We start from the raw sequence: 13,269 nt of genomic DNA, 5'->3' as shown, positions 1-13,269 counted from the left end.
TGTCATGATCTTAGTTTTTTGAATGCTGAGTTTCAAGCCAGCTTTTTCACTCTCCTCTTTTACCCTCATCAAGAGGCTCTTTACTTCCTCTTCTGCCATTAGCATAGTACCATCTACATATCTGAGGTTGATGACATTTCTCCTGGCAATCTTGATTCCAGCTTGTGATTCATCCAGCCTGAGATTTTATATGATGTACTCTGCATATAAGTTAAATAAATTACTAAGACAGCACCTATATTATTATTATCATACATCTTTTGCAGTATTGAGCTTTTGATACACTTTTATTGTGCCAGCTAACTCTAAACTCCTTTGTATTGCTCCTGGGGTCTTGACTAATTAAAAAGTTTGAGTGTTTATAAAGCTTTCATTCATTAGAAAAATGACCCAAATCAAATAACAGCTAACATTGTTTGATTCTATCCTATTTAGACAGTCTATAAGTATAGACTCTTTTTGTGCCCAGTTTTGGACATAAAGGTAATCTGTGTGTATTTGCAATCCCTTTAGCCCTTATACACTCATAGAATTAAAGCTATCTTCTGAACAACCAAAGAAAAATTCTATCTGTTCTTTGAAAATTAAAAAACAACTAACTCAGTTAAAAAGTAGTTCCAGTTTGCAGATTTATTTTAATTTTACAAATTTATTATAAAGTACTATATACATAGAAAGGAATAGACGTAATATATATGTAAATTTTAAATAACAATAAAATGCACACTCTGAAGCCATTATCCACCATAGGAAATCAAACACGAAAGAGTAACTCTTTTATATCATCAAAATTTTTAAGTAAATTAACTCTAAAGTGAATATAAAACTTTAGGATGACAAAGGGGGTCTTAAGACTAAAAAAAGACACCAACTATTACAGTATTATATCGTGAGATCAGAAGGAGATTAAGGGCTTCACCCGTGGCTCAGGGGTAAAGAATCTGCCTGCCAATGCAGGAGACCTAGGTTCAATCCCTGGTCTGGGAAAATCCTGCATGTCAGAGAGAAACTAAGCCTGTGTGCTTCAACTATTGAGCTTGTGTTCTAGAGCCTGGGAGCCACAATTACTGAGCCATAACTTTTGAAGCCCATGCACTCTAGAGCCCAACAAGAGAAGCCACCACAATGATAAGCCCACACACCTCAACCAGAGAGTAGAACCTGCTCTCCACAACTAGAGAAAAGCCAGCGCAGCAACAAAGAGTCAGCATGGCGAAAAATAAATAAATAAATAATGATTTTTAAAAGGAGATTAGATAAACCTAGTCCTAATGGTGGTATCAAATACTTCTGCAAAAGACTTTTAAAAGTGGGAACTATTTTATGTCCTTTAAGAATTGTAGTGTAAAGTGACTACACAGCCTGGATTTTTGGAATAGTTACAATTTCACCCCATTTCCATAAAGCAATGGCTTTCTGGAAATTACAATATTTTGTTATTCAAGCTAGTCTACATCTTCCAATGTACCTCTTCTATCAAGAAATAAAGATATTTGTGGGGTCATGCGATCTATGCTAGTGTAGGTAAATATTCAGCATAGATAAAATGAAAAAAAGAAAAGCATCAGGTTACAGATTTAGAAGATTCTGATTCTAGTCGCTGTTGAATTACTGGCTTTCATGAAGTGAGCATTAGACTTTCAGGTAGCTAATACAGAGGGAAATAAAACCAATATTAAGATCCACGGTATCTATGAGGAAAAACTAAACCAGTTGCACAGGAGAAGCCCAATTATTCCTCATTCTACGAACTGAGATGTATTTCTCTACTAAGTCTTCACAGAGATAATACGATCATTTACATCCCTTCCTTATAGTAAATACAGCAACGTGTTTCAAAGCGTTTTATTTTCAATTGAGTTACAAGTGATGTAGAATATTATATAAGTTACATGGCAACCCACTCCAGTATTCTTGCCTGCAGAATCCCATGGACAGAGGAGCCTAGAAGGCTATGGGGTCATAAGAGCTGGATACGACTTAGCGACTAAACTACTACAGGTGTAAAATATAGTGACTCACAATTTTTAAAGCTTATACTCCATTAATAGTTATTGTAAACATCGACTACATCCTTTGTGTTGTACTATATATCCTTATAGTTTATTTTATACATAATAATTTGTATCTCTTAATTCCCTATTATTATATTGCCCCTCCCCCTTCCCTCTCCTCACTGGCAATCACTAGTTTGGTCTCTATATCTGTGAGTCTGCTTCCTTTTTGTTATATTCACTAGTTTTCTGTAGCTTTTAAATTCCATATAGAAGTGATACCACACAGTATTTGTCTTTCTCTGTCTGAACTTATTTCACTTGGCACAATACCCTCCAAGTCCATCCATGTTGTTGCAAATGGCAAAATTTCATTCTTTTTTATGGCTGAGTATTCCATATATATATCATTATCCATTCATCCATTGATGGACACTTTGATTGCTTACATATCTTGGCAACTGTAAATAATGCTGCTGGGGTGCATGTATCTTTTCAAATTAGTGTTTTTGTTTTTTCCAAATACATATCCAGCAGTGGATATCCCTGAGTCATATGGTAGTTCTATTTTTAGTTTTTTGAGGAATCTCCATACTATTTTCCATAGTATACCCTGCCAACAAGGTATAAAGATTCCCTTTTCTTCACATCCTTGCCAACATTTGTTATTTGGGTTCTTTTGATGATAGCCATCCTGACAGGTATGAAATGATATCTCATTGTGGTTTTGATTTGCACTGCCCTGATGATTAGCAACATTGAGCATCTTTTCATGTGCCTGTTGGCCATCTGTGTTCCCTCTTTGGAAAAATATCTATTCAGGTCTTCTGCTAATTTTTTAATTGAGTTGTTTTTATTGATGAGCTGTATGAGCTTCTTATATATTTTGAATATTAACCCCTCATCAGTCATATCATTTGCAAACCTTTTCTCCCATTTAGTAGGCTGTCTTTTTGTTTCATCAACCATTTTCTTTGCTGTGCGAAAGCTTTTAAGTTTAATTAGGTTCAATGGATTTCTTATCATAACAAATATGCTAAGGACTTCAAACCAAAATGCAAATTCAGAGATACTAATATATGCCCTCTGAAATGAAATTTTTGGGAAATAAGTCAGCAGTTCTTCTGGGTACAAGCATCATAACTTCATAAAGGTAAACATCTGGAATTTTTACACTGCAAATATTAAAATACTTCCATCCTTAGTCAAGAATTCATATGTTTTGGATTGATATGCTATATGTAATTAATTTGCTTAATTTTCTGGTCCTAGTATGAATATAATATACTTGAACTACATTTCATTAAATTCCCATCAGATTTAGGTAGAATTTCTTTTTTCCCTTTCTTATAGGTAAGTACCCAGAGAAGTAAGAAAACGTTTTTTTCTCTGGGATTATGCTTGGCATATGTGACAGAAATGTCAGAGTAAGTACAAAATGTGAATGTGCACTTGTCATGTATGACTATAGGGGGAATTCTACTTTTAAAAAAATAGACCAATCAATTTATCAACTTTCCAAAGTGCAATCTGATTATTTGCATTGGAAGTTTTTTCTCATGCAATTTAAGTATAAGAGCCCACTGATTATGGGACTAAGACAAAGGAAATCTAAACCAAAACGACTAGGAGCTATAATCTACTAATACTTGCTCAAAGAGAAAACACTTGAATTATTATGCAAACCAAAAGAAAAATAAGAATTAAAGGTAAAAATGTCATATATTCAGTATATACTCATGTATTCAGTGAGGCATTTGTATCAAAGCCACCTCTAATCTTTCTTTAACTGGATTGTGTTTGGTTTTGTTTCCCCCACAGGATAAAGAAGAAAACCACTAGAGTGTCTCTGACCATCAGTTCCCCTGTTAATGAAACCTCTAACATCAGATCAAGTTATTCTACATTAGTTCAACCACTGTATATTGACCCCCAGAGGGTAGGTTCAACTTTAAAAGCTTTCTGAGGGGTTTCAGTAATGGAGACACAGGCCCAGAGAGGAAGGAATCAATGCAACTTTCTTGAAAAGTATACACAGGAAAAGCTTCCTAAGAAATCTATGGGTCTCAGAAATAACTCCGTGGTAGTTCTGTGGGTTGTCCATTTGTCTGTGTGCCAGACCATTAGGGACAGTTGGTTTCTAGGAGTTCAGTCCCATAACAGAATATTCCAACTATCCAAGGAATGAATTCCCTTGTAATTAAAAAAGGAGAGGGGGATGCTTTTCAAAAACCTAAAAGATACAAGAACAACTGTAAGGAGGAAGAAAAAAATCTAGTCAGTAAAATTTAGAAGTTATTTAAACCTTTAATGTACAGTCTCTAAATAATCACCAATACTCATTTCTCAAATGTAGTCACCTAGTGTTGTATTTCACCATCTCAACTAACAGAATGCTGGAGGGGAGGGGAAAAGGGGGTGGCATTGGAGCAGATAGCCAAACTGACACTTAATTTAGGAATATCATCCCTTTCATAAAGTAAATGTATAGTGTGGGTGGTAACAGCTAGCTCATGGCCACCATTCAACTAAGGTTTCAGAGCCTTGACAATATGGATGACAGTGTCTCTTCTGTTTCTTAACCAGATGCAGAGTCCCTGCAGCAGCCTGTTGGGATCCACTTGTGTTGTAGCTCCTGTGTTTACCAAGGTAATCTATGCCCAGTGCATAATGGAGTTTGGATTTTATAGACAAATTGTAGGGTTTATCAAAAGTGTAAGAAGAAGAAAGGAGAAAACTAGAAAGGACCTCAGGGATTACAATTCTTTATATATGAGAAAACTGAGTCCCAGAAAGCATGAAATTATTGTTCAGTGTCACAGGGCAATTCATGGTTCATCCTATGCTCTTTAGACTTTTGCTCTGTGTCAATCCTCCAGCTCTGGAAGGCAATTCTTAGACGGTTCTCTCCAAATAGACAATGCTTTGCCTGACCTCAAGGTTCAATTCATCACATTCTCTTAACTGGCCATAAGATGCCCTTTTGAAGAAGTTAACAAGCAAAACCATATATATTTCTGGCTTGGGTCACAGTTAGAGATCAAGTTTTAGATGCCTCCTCTATCACTCACTGGAAACAGCAGGATTCAATCAGCTAAGTCAAACCAAGCTAAGGTTGCTATCTTCTGCAGGCTCTCTGTCTCCCAGTTTTCAAACCTAACAGAACTGGGAACTATTGCCACTGCTGGCCTAAGGTATGAGAAGTACAGCTGGAACTTACCAGATACAGGATGGGAGACACAGGAAACAATGTCATTATGAGTAAGGAGCACTACTATCAATTCTGAAAGCCCACTTTCAGCAGATGCTATCAGGCACAAGTCTTCTCTCCTGCTGCATTCCTTCCTTGTAATATGCAACCCTGGACATCAGGCTCAAGGGCTGGGCTGGGGATCATTATGTCTTACCTAGGTCTCACCAGGCAGAAGGACCTCAAGTCCTCTCTCTTTGGTCTGAGGGCCAAGTTATAATCTGAAATGTGATTCTAGATTCCAGAGGACCCTGGAGCTGAGAATAGGAGAGGAGGGAGATTAGAACTTAATGGGTAAATTTACCACAAATGTCACTTGTTCATGTATGAAACGTGAGACTGTACTAGCTGTTGTTAATAAATACTTTTTTTTTTTTTGCTGGGATGTGGTTTTATTTTTTTTTCCTTTATTTATTATTTTTTTCAGTGGGTTTTGTCATACATTGATATGAATCAGCCATAGATTTACACGTATTCCCCATCCCGATCCCCCCTCCCACCTCCCTCTCCACCCGATTCCTCTGGGTCTTCCCAGTGCACCAGGCCCGAGCACTTGTCTCATGCATCCCGCCTGGGCTGGTGATCTGTTTCACCATAGATAATATACATGCTGTTCTTTCGAAACATCCCACCCTCACCTTCTCCCACAGAGTTCAAAAGTCTGTTCTGTACTTCTGTGTCTCTTTTTCTGTTTTGCATATAGGGTTATCATTACCATCTTTCTAAATTCCATATATATGTGTTAGTATGCTGTAATGTTATATATCAATATAACTCTTCATTCTTTAAAGAAAGTTTTAAGATTATGTCTCGGAAATGAGCCTCAAAACCTCAAGTACGCTGAGCATTTTGCTAACCCCATTTCCCAGACAAAGAACAGGAGTTCCACAAAGGTTAAGTCTTCCAAGTTCGTATGATGAGCTTCAACCCCCTAGTGGAAAAGTTGTGATTTTGGCCCAATTCCTCTAAGTCATGATTCAGAATCATTAACAAATTACAATACTTCCCATGCTGCTCAACCAGTAATAAATATTAAATCTGCGACTTCATAGGTGCTCAATAAAAAAATAACACAAAAAAGTGAAGACTTCTCAACTAATCAGTTTTCTATTTTGAAAAGCGGTTCTTGGGAGAAAGAGTGAAAGCTTTCTCATTAAACACAACTCCATGAAATTGAGATAAAAACTTACAGCTGACTATAAAGCACATAAGATGCCCAGCAAGCTCCTTATTTTGATTAAGGTATAATCAGTTGTCAATAATTATGATGAAAAGCATGCACACTTACTGCAACTGACACCCCAAATCACTGTATATGGTGAAACAGTTTCTTCCATTCTGTGAATTCTGTGTTTGTTCTTTAGCATCTTCAAGATATCTCTACAACCAGAGGTCAGTTTGTCGTGTTTGAATGCCGAGTCCAGGCCACAGCCACAGTTCAAGTTCACTGGTACAGAGAGAAAGAGCAGATAACAGACTCAGATGACTTCCGAATTCTGAGAAAAAGTACAGTGATAAGTTTATAATTTACTTTTTATTCTGATTTACCTTGAAATCTAATTCATGTTTTAACGTTTAATAACTGATTTGTTACAGGTTCAGAGATTGCTACTGCTAAACAATTACTTAAATATAAATAATTCCTCAACATAAACAACCAAAAAAGAAAAGACAGCTGCTTTGTTCTGATCAAATAATAGTTTTAATAGCTATAAAAAGACTCGTCTGTTTTCACAGATTAATCTTTAATTATCTTCCCAATGAGTTCTTGGCATACAAACAAGAAAATAAATGTGAGAATAAACATACTTTTAAAAGAGTAACACAAATGAAAACTGATGCATAGCTTTCTAAAACATTACAGTTTAAGTTTCCTGTGCGTGCATGCTAAGTCACTTCAGTCATGTCTGACATGCTAACTACTGAGTTTATAAACAATTTCTCATTTAATCCTCACATCAGTATTTTGAGGTATGTGTTATCATCTCCATTTTATAAGCAAGAAAACTGAAATTAGAAATGCTAAACACCTTGCCAAAGGTCACAAGGCTAGTAAATGTTATAGTCAAGGTTCAAGCCCAAGATATTTCTTACACTAAGTGAAGAAAATATACTCACTTAAATATTAATTCAAAACAACTGAGCATTTGCACATCACATTTAGGAAGAAACACCTCTTTTATGCCACATGGTATTTCTTTTAAAAGTCACATTTATTGCATTTTTTGAAAGTAATAAAATTTATTACAATAAATATTAAAAATATAAAATCTAGAAGAAACATAAAGTTACATTCTTACCACCCAGAGAAAACTATTATTAATCTTTTGTGTATTTTTCTGCAGTAATAATACAGTATTTTTATAATATTCAACTTTAATTAGAGAGGGTAAAAGAAAAGGATTTTCTTGGGAGAAAAAGGCCACCTCAGGATTAGTGTTTCAGCAACAGTTTACACTCAGAGAAGAGATATAGCTGTTCCTACTTCACATTAGAGATGAATAACTAAGGCCCAGAGAAGTAATTTTCACAAAGTCACAGAGCAAGCTAGTTGTAGAACAGGACTGAAATACGGTTTTTCTAGCTCTAGCACCCTGTCAAGTATTCATTCTATACCTTTCCTGAGTTTCTACAGAATTTACAGTCTGTGATACAAGATTTCAGTCAATCTTGTACTTGTTTCAAGTTATTTCTTGCGTACACATGGCATCTTCTTTCAACTAAACTACCATCACTTAAATTCTCTATTCTCTTGTTTTATCTTTCAGAAGCTTGTTTATCATCCATTCCTGGTAAGCACAATTTTTCAACATCTTGATAATAAATAATAAATAAACCAAATAAGCATCAGAAGACTTTGATTCCTAAACCACTTTTGCCTTTAGGAACAGTTTTGACACAACCTTATGCCAACTCTTATACAATGGAAGAAGCAAGAAAACTGGATTTATCAGTATATTTGCTCGTTTATTCATTCATTCAACATTTACTAGAAACAGGCAATGGCCAAGTTCCATTTGTGGCACTGAGGAATCCCTGACCTCACAGGGCATGAATTCTTCCTCTAATTCCATTTGACGCCCTCTTATTCCATGTGTGCCTCGTAAGCAACACACAGAGGCAGAAAGAAGGTGTCCTGACATCACACATCTAAATTGTTGGCTGTCAAAGAAGTACATGTGATGGCCACCACAAAGTAGCCATCACTATCCTACCATCAAGTCTAATTACCACGGCAATAACAACACTTAGGTCAGTTAATAAAATCGTCCTTATAGGACCTTTATGCTAAGCACTAAAGCTACAGAAATCTAGAATTCAAGAGGTAAAGTGTAATCCTGCTTTTAAGAAGCTGATAGTCTAGTAGAGAAAACAGATGTGTCTAAGAAGTAGGTGTTAGGGACCACAGTGGGGTTACTTTAGGTTGCGTTTTTAGGATTTATCTTCATGAGCCCACTCAAAGACAAAAATGTAATCAGAGGGATTTTTTTAATCTCAGGAATACACTATTTATTCCCAATACCTACTCTCCCTGATATCCTCCCACACTGTTAATTTGGGGCACCTAATTATACTCTGTTCAAGTTGAATCTCTCCCCTTTCCAGAGGAAGTGTGCACCTTAATTATCACAGAAGCATTTCCTGAAGATTCTGGAGACTTCAAGTGCATTGCAGAAAATGAGGCTGGGACTGCAGTCTCCACAGCAAGACTCTTTGTTTCTCCAGGTAATTACCCCTCAGGATCACCCTGCTCAAATTCAGCCCTGAGCCAAGAGGAAGATTCTCTCTGTTTCTATCTGAACTGGTGACTAATTCTATTTTTCAGAAGGAAAAGTGGAGAAATCAGAGGGTTCTCGAAAGTCACCCACAAGAAAATTTCCTCCAAAACTGGTCTCCTCTCCCTGGCGCAGTGACAGCCACACAAAGGATAAAAATCCAGACAATACTCCAATAAACCTTATGCCAACTATTCCTGAAACAGCCAGTCACAATGAACGTGAAATCCAGGTTCCAAAGGAGGAGTTCTGCACCATCAATGAAAATTCCTCTGAGCTACAACCACAATGGTAAGGGCAGACAGACCTAATATTCACACATCCAGCAAACGTTCTTGGCTCTCTATAAAGAAGAGTGAATGTGACAAAGCTCCTGCCCTCGGCAAGCTTGCATGGACGAATCACTTTACCTCTGTCATATCTCCATCATGCATTTCACCAAGGCTGAAACAGTAAGTCATGTAAGTTTTAGAAATAGGAAGAAATAATAAGTCTTAGATACATATTTAAGGGTTTGCTACAGAGACTTATTGGGGGAAAAAAAAAAACAACAACACTGAAATAGCAAAAGTTTCTGAAGAATGGAGTCTTTTCCCAAATTAGAATTCAATGTCCTATCTCAATACAAATAGGTAAAACATTTTGTGATACAGATTCCTACATGGTTAGTCTTAGAATACAGACACAATTGTCCTTGCATATAAAGGACAAAAGTATAAACAGAAAGATATATCAGTACGTGAATGTGCCAAGTAGGCTGTGCATTTAAAACAACACAGTCAGCACCATCCCCAGCCCCCAAACACAAACCTCAAACCAAAGTACTGATTTTTTAAAAACCTAAAAACTGATACCTAAAAGTCTTTGGAGACTAACAGACCTGGAACAATGTGTGAAATACATAGTAAGAATTCAATAAATAGGAACTATTACTTCGCTGCAGGTCAGTGTTATCTCCACCAATAGCCTGTAACTGTGAATTCTCAGTTGGTCTCCTGGAATCCCCTTAGCTTAATGGGATCACCAGTCGTCTGGGCAGTAGCTACCCCTATAAATAGATTCCTCACAGGATCAAGGAAGAATGAGTGTGTGGAAAAATAAATAAGACTGCAATTTATTCAACAAACACTTATTAAGCACACTGTATATGTTTGTCAGTTTCTGTGCCTTGGTAAAATGGTCAATACTCACATCCACAGTTTTTCTCCATAAGTACCTGTGTTTATCAGTGAGCCTTTAGGACTTAAAAAGGCCTTGAATTTACTATTAGTATCTTTCATATAAGACTATCTTTTTCATTAATAAAATCATTTGTGGGGACAATTATCAGGTAAAACATTCCATGAATGTTAGCAGGTTTTTACTGGATGTCTACCAAGAGCTATATTCTCCTAGACAAGATAAATAAGTAATAAAGAGTCCCTTCCTCAGAAAAAAACCTAGTTGAAGAGATACATTATACCACAAAATAGTCCACTGTAGGATTTCTTGTTTCATTTGAGTCTCTGCAACACTGATTTAGTAAAACAGATACTATCTTTGTTTTTCACTTTATTAAAGTTCAGAGATATGCAGTAGAGTGAGTACTTACACTCAGGTCTCCAAAATAGATAATAAAAAGGTTAATGCGTCTATAAAGCTGCAGAGCATTAACCAAATTAATACTATCATTTGTACTGTCTGACTCCAAATCCAGTGAAGTATCCACCATTATTTCTTGAGAAGAATAAGACTGAGTCCACTGCTCCAAGGCGATTCCCTTTTGCTATATGGCTGTGCAGAACTTCAAAAATCAGAGTGATTAATGCATAATCTGAAAATGAATAAAACATTCTTCATTCTTTTGTCCTTTCATCTTCAATAGGACATTTTCCTTCTCAGTCGATATAGCTGAGAAGGATAGAAATTAGTCTCATACACACATCTGACCTCTGAAGAAGGTCAGAAGTTCAAAGCACCATTTTTACAGTCACATATATACTTCGCATTTTAAAAAACAAGAGATGAATGAGTGACAGTTAAACAGCTACCCCCTGATGATGAGGCAAGAAGGAATTTCCTGGACATGTAGCAGGAAATATTTCAGTAGGAAACACCTGCAACAGTAGGAAGTTACATACATCTTGGGAGGTATTAGAATGATTTACTAGAGGCCCTTACTGATAATTTAGAGACAGAAATGGGAAAGTTGTCTTTACTGGGTAGGCTGGAATATGGTTCACCCACCAGATATCTTAATTCTTTCAGCTTTAGGATGATTTTTCTCAAATAAGCACCAAATCATTCAAACAGCCATATTTGTGAGAAAACATAAAACACCATTTTAAAAAGCACACCAAATATTAAAAGGCAGAAAAACAGATTCATGGTAAATTACTGAATATAGACCCTTAACTTTTGAGAATGGTGTTATAAAAGATCTTATCTACCTTTCCAAAACCATCTCTTGATCCCCTAATTGTAGCAAGAACCTTAGCCTCAATGTACCAGGGAGCTACCACACTATAATGAAAGTTTATCTTACAAAGGTCAAGGGGAAAGAAGAGGAAAAGTGTAAATGATAAAGAATAAATAAAAACTAAAATTCTTCCTCAACTATGGAACATTTAGAATCTGCCCTTGGCAAAATTGGGGATTTAAGTTTGTCCTGGGCATCTACCACACTTGGCTGGTAGGGCATATCTCAATGAAGCTCTGTTCTTGGGAAGAATCAAGTATCAATCACATATATCACATTTAAAGTGCCTAGATTAGGGTCTTGCTCAAACTAAAGGCTAATATGTGTCTGCTATTCTTGTTATTTTTATTGTGACTTGCACTACATTTTAAGTCTAATTTGGATTGAAGGCTTTGCCCATATTAAGGTAAACTGAAATATCAATGAGCAGGAATGGAGAAATATTTTGGGTGACTCCTTATAATAATACTTACAATAAGACTCCTTACAATAAGTAAGCAAATGCCTATTCATCAAGTCCAGCATGCTTTTTCTACTAAGTAATGCTTTTTCTACTAAGGTGGCTGTCATCAAACTTTCTCTGAACACCAAAGGAATATACACCTACATGGTCAGCTGTGAAGAATTTTAAGTGGCTTATTTGTGCTCAATTATCTATTTGTTGGACCCTGATGTACATGGCAATTACATCAAGGCTGGAGTATCCATGAGGGCTGTTGTTCAGTCGCTCAGTCGTGTCCAACTCTTTGCGACCCCATGGACTGCAGCACGCCAGGCTTCCCTGTCCATCACCATCTCCCGGAGCTTGCTCAAACTCATGTCCATTGAATTAGTGACGCCATCCAACCATCTCATCCTCTGTTGTCCCCTTCTCCTCCTGCCCTCAATCTTTCCCAGCATCAGGGCCTTTTCTAAGACCATGAGGGAGGGGAATAAATAATTATGTTTTAAACAACAGAACTATACCAAAGCTAAAGCCACTAAATATGGATAATTCCACTCGATTAGCCTGATCCTCACATCACCTACCCCTCTCTACCACCTCTTGTTGATCTGAAGCTTTCTTCCTAATTAATACTTCTCTGCACACACATACACAAAAATGGAAACATAAAAGGCTAAGATGGTCTCCTTGGTGAAAAGAGAAAGGAAATTGTGTAACTATAAGGAGCAAGGGAGATACAGAAAGCTACAGGACAGAGCCCTAATTGTAAACACTGCTTGATGGATAGTTTCTTAAGTGTTTCAACTCTTTTAGAATAAAAGTACAAAGGTATAAGGTCAAGGATCTGTATGCCATACAGATTCAGAGAACTTGCTATATAGACCAAATCATGTTTTTCCACTTCCCCACCTTCCCAGTGACATGACACCATCATTCTGCTCTCTTGCCTTTGCCTAGACACACTCCCTCTCTTGAAATAAACTGCTTGAATACCACTCCACCCTTCCTTCCATTTGGCAAGAGAGGAAAAAAGAGGTCTTCAGATGAATAGCTATTTAACAGAAATCAATTTGAAGCCCATCCATCAGTGGTCTTATTTCTGGAGAAGTCTTAGTAGTCAGAATGTCAGTCTTAGAATACTATTTCCCTTTCAGTCCTTTTTTCAACAAGGAAGATCAAAGCTCCAATCACAAAAAAAGAAAATGAGTTTTCTCTACGCCTTTTCCCATTTCCCAGTTCTTTGCTGTCCCCCCTACATGAGCTTGCTAAAGATCCTAGTCTAAGTTCACATCTAAAATAAAGAGGCTTGCAAGAGAAGCTCATGTAATCCCACTCCTTAAATATCA

General features: G+C 36.7%; 1 protein-coding gene across 3 annotated transcripts in view; it reads left to right on the top strand.

Moving 5' to 3' along the window:
* LOC122439884 (palladin-like) overlaps positions 1–12,312 on the top strand; it is a 41,399-nt gene extending 29,087 nt beyond the window's left edge. For 2 of the 3 annotated variants that reach the window (XM_043465427.1, XM_043465426.1), the window contains 7 exons: positions 3,348–3,421; positions 3,816–3,933; positions 4,581–4,643; positions 6,609–6,750; positions 8,013–8,036; positions 8,851–8,970; positions 9,071–12,312. In XM_043465427.1, coding sequence (XP_043321362.1) covers positions 3,414–3,421; positions 3,816–3,933; positions 4,581–4,643; positions 6,609–6,750; positions 8,013–8,036; positions 8,851–8,970; positions 9,071–9,315 — 720 coding nt within the window. In that variant the 5' untranslated portion in view covers positions 3,348–3,413 and the 3' untranslated portion in view covers positions 9,316–12,312. The remainder of the gene's footprint in view (positions 1–3,347; positions 3,422–3,815; positions 3,934–4,580; positions 4,644–6,608; positions 6,751–8,012; positions 8,037–8,850; positions 8,971–9,070) is intronic. The other variant, XM_043465428.1, reaches the window with a different exon arrangement.
* The last annotated feature ends 957 nt before the right edge of the window (positions 12,313–13,269 follow it).

This window comes from Cervus canadensis, chromosome 4 (assembly GCF_019320065.1).
Source record: "Cervus canadensis isolate Bull #8, Minnesota chromosome 4, ASM1932006v1, whole genome shotgun sequence".
Classification (NCBI taxonomy): domain Eukaryota; kingdom Metazoa; phylum Chordata; class Mammalia; order Artiodactyla; family Cervidae; genus Cervus; species Cervus canadensis.
The sequence above is the reverse complement of the archived record's forward strand: the minus strand, read 5'-3'. Positions and strand labels throughout refer to the sequence as shown.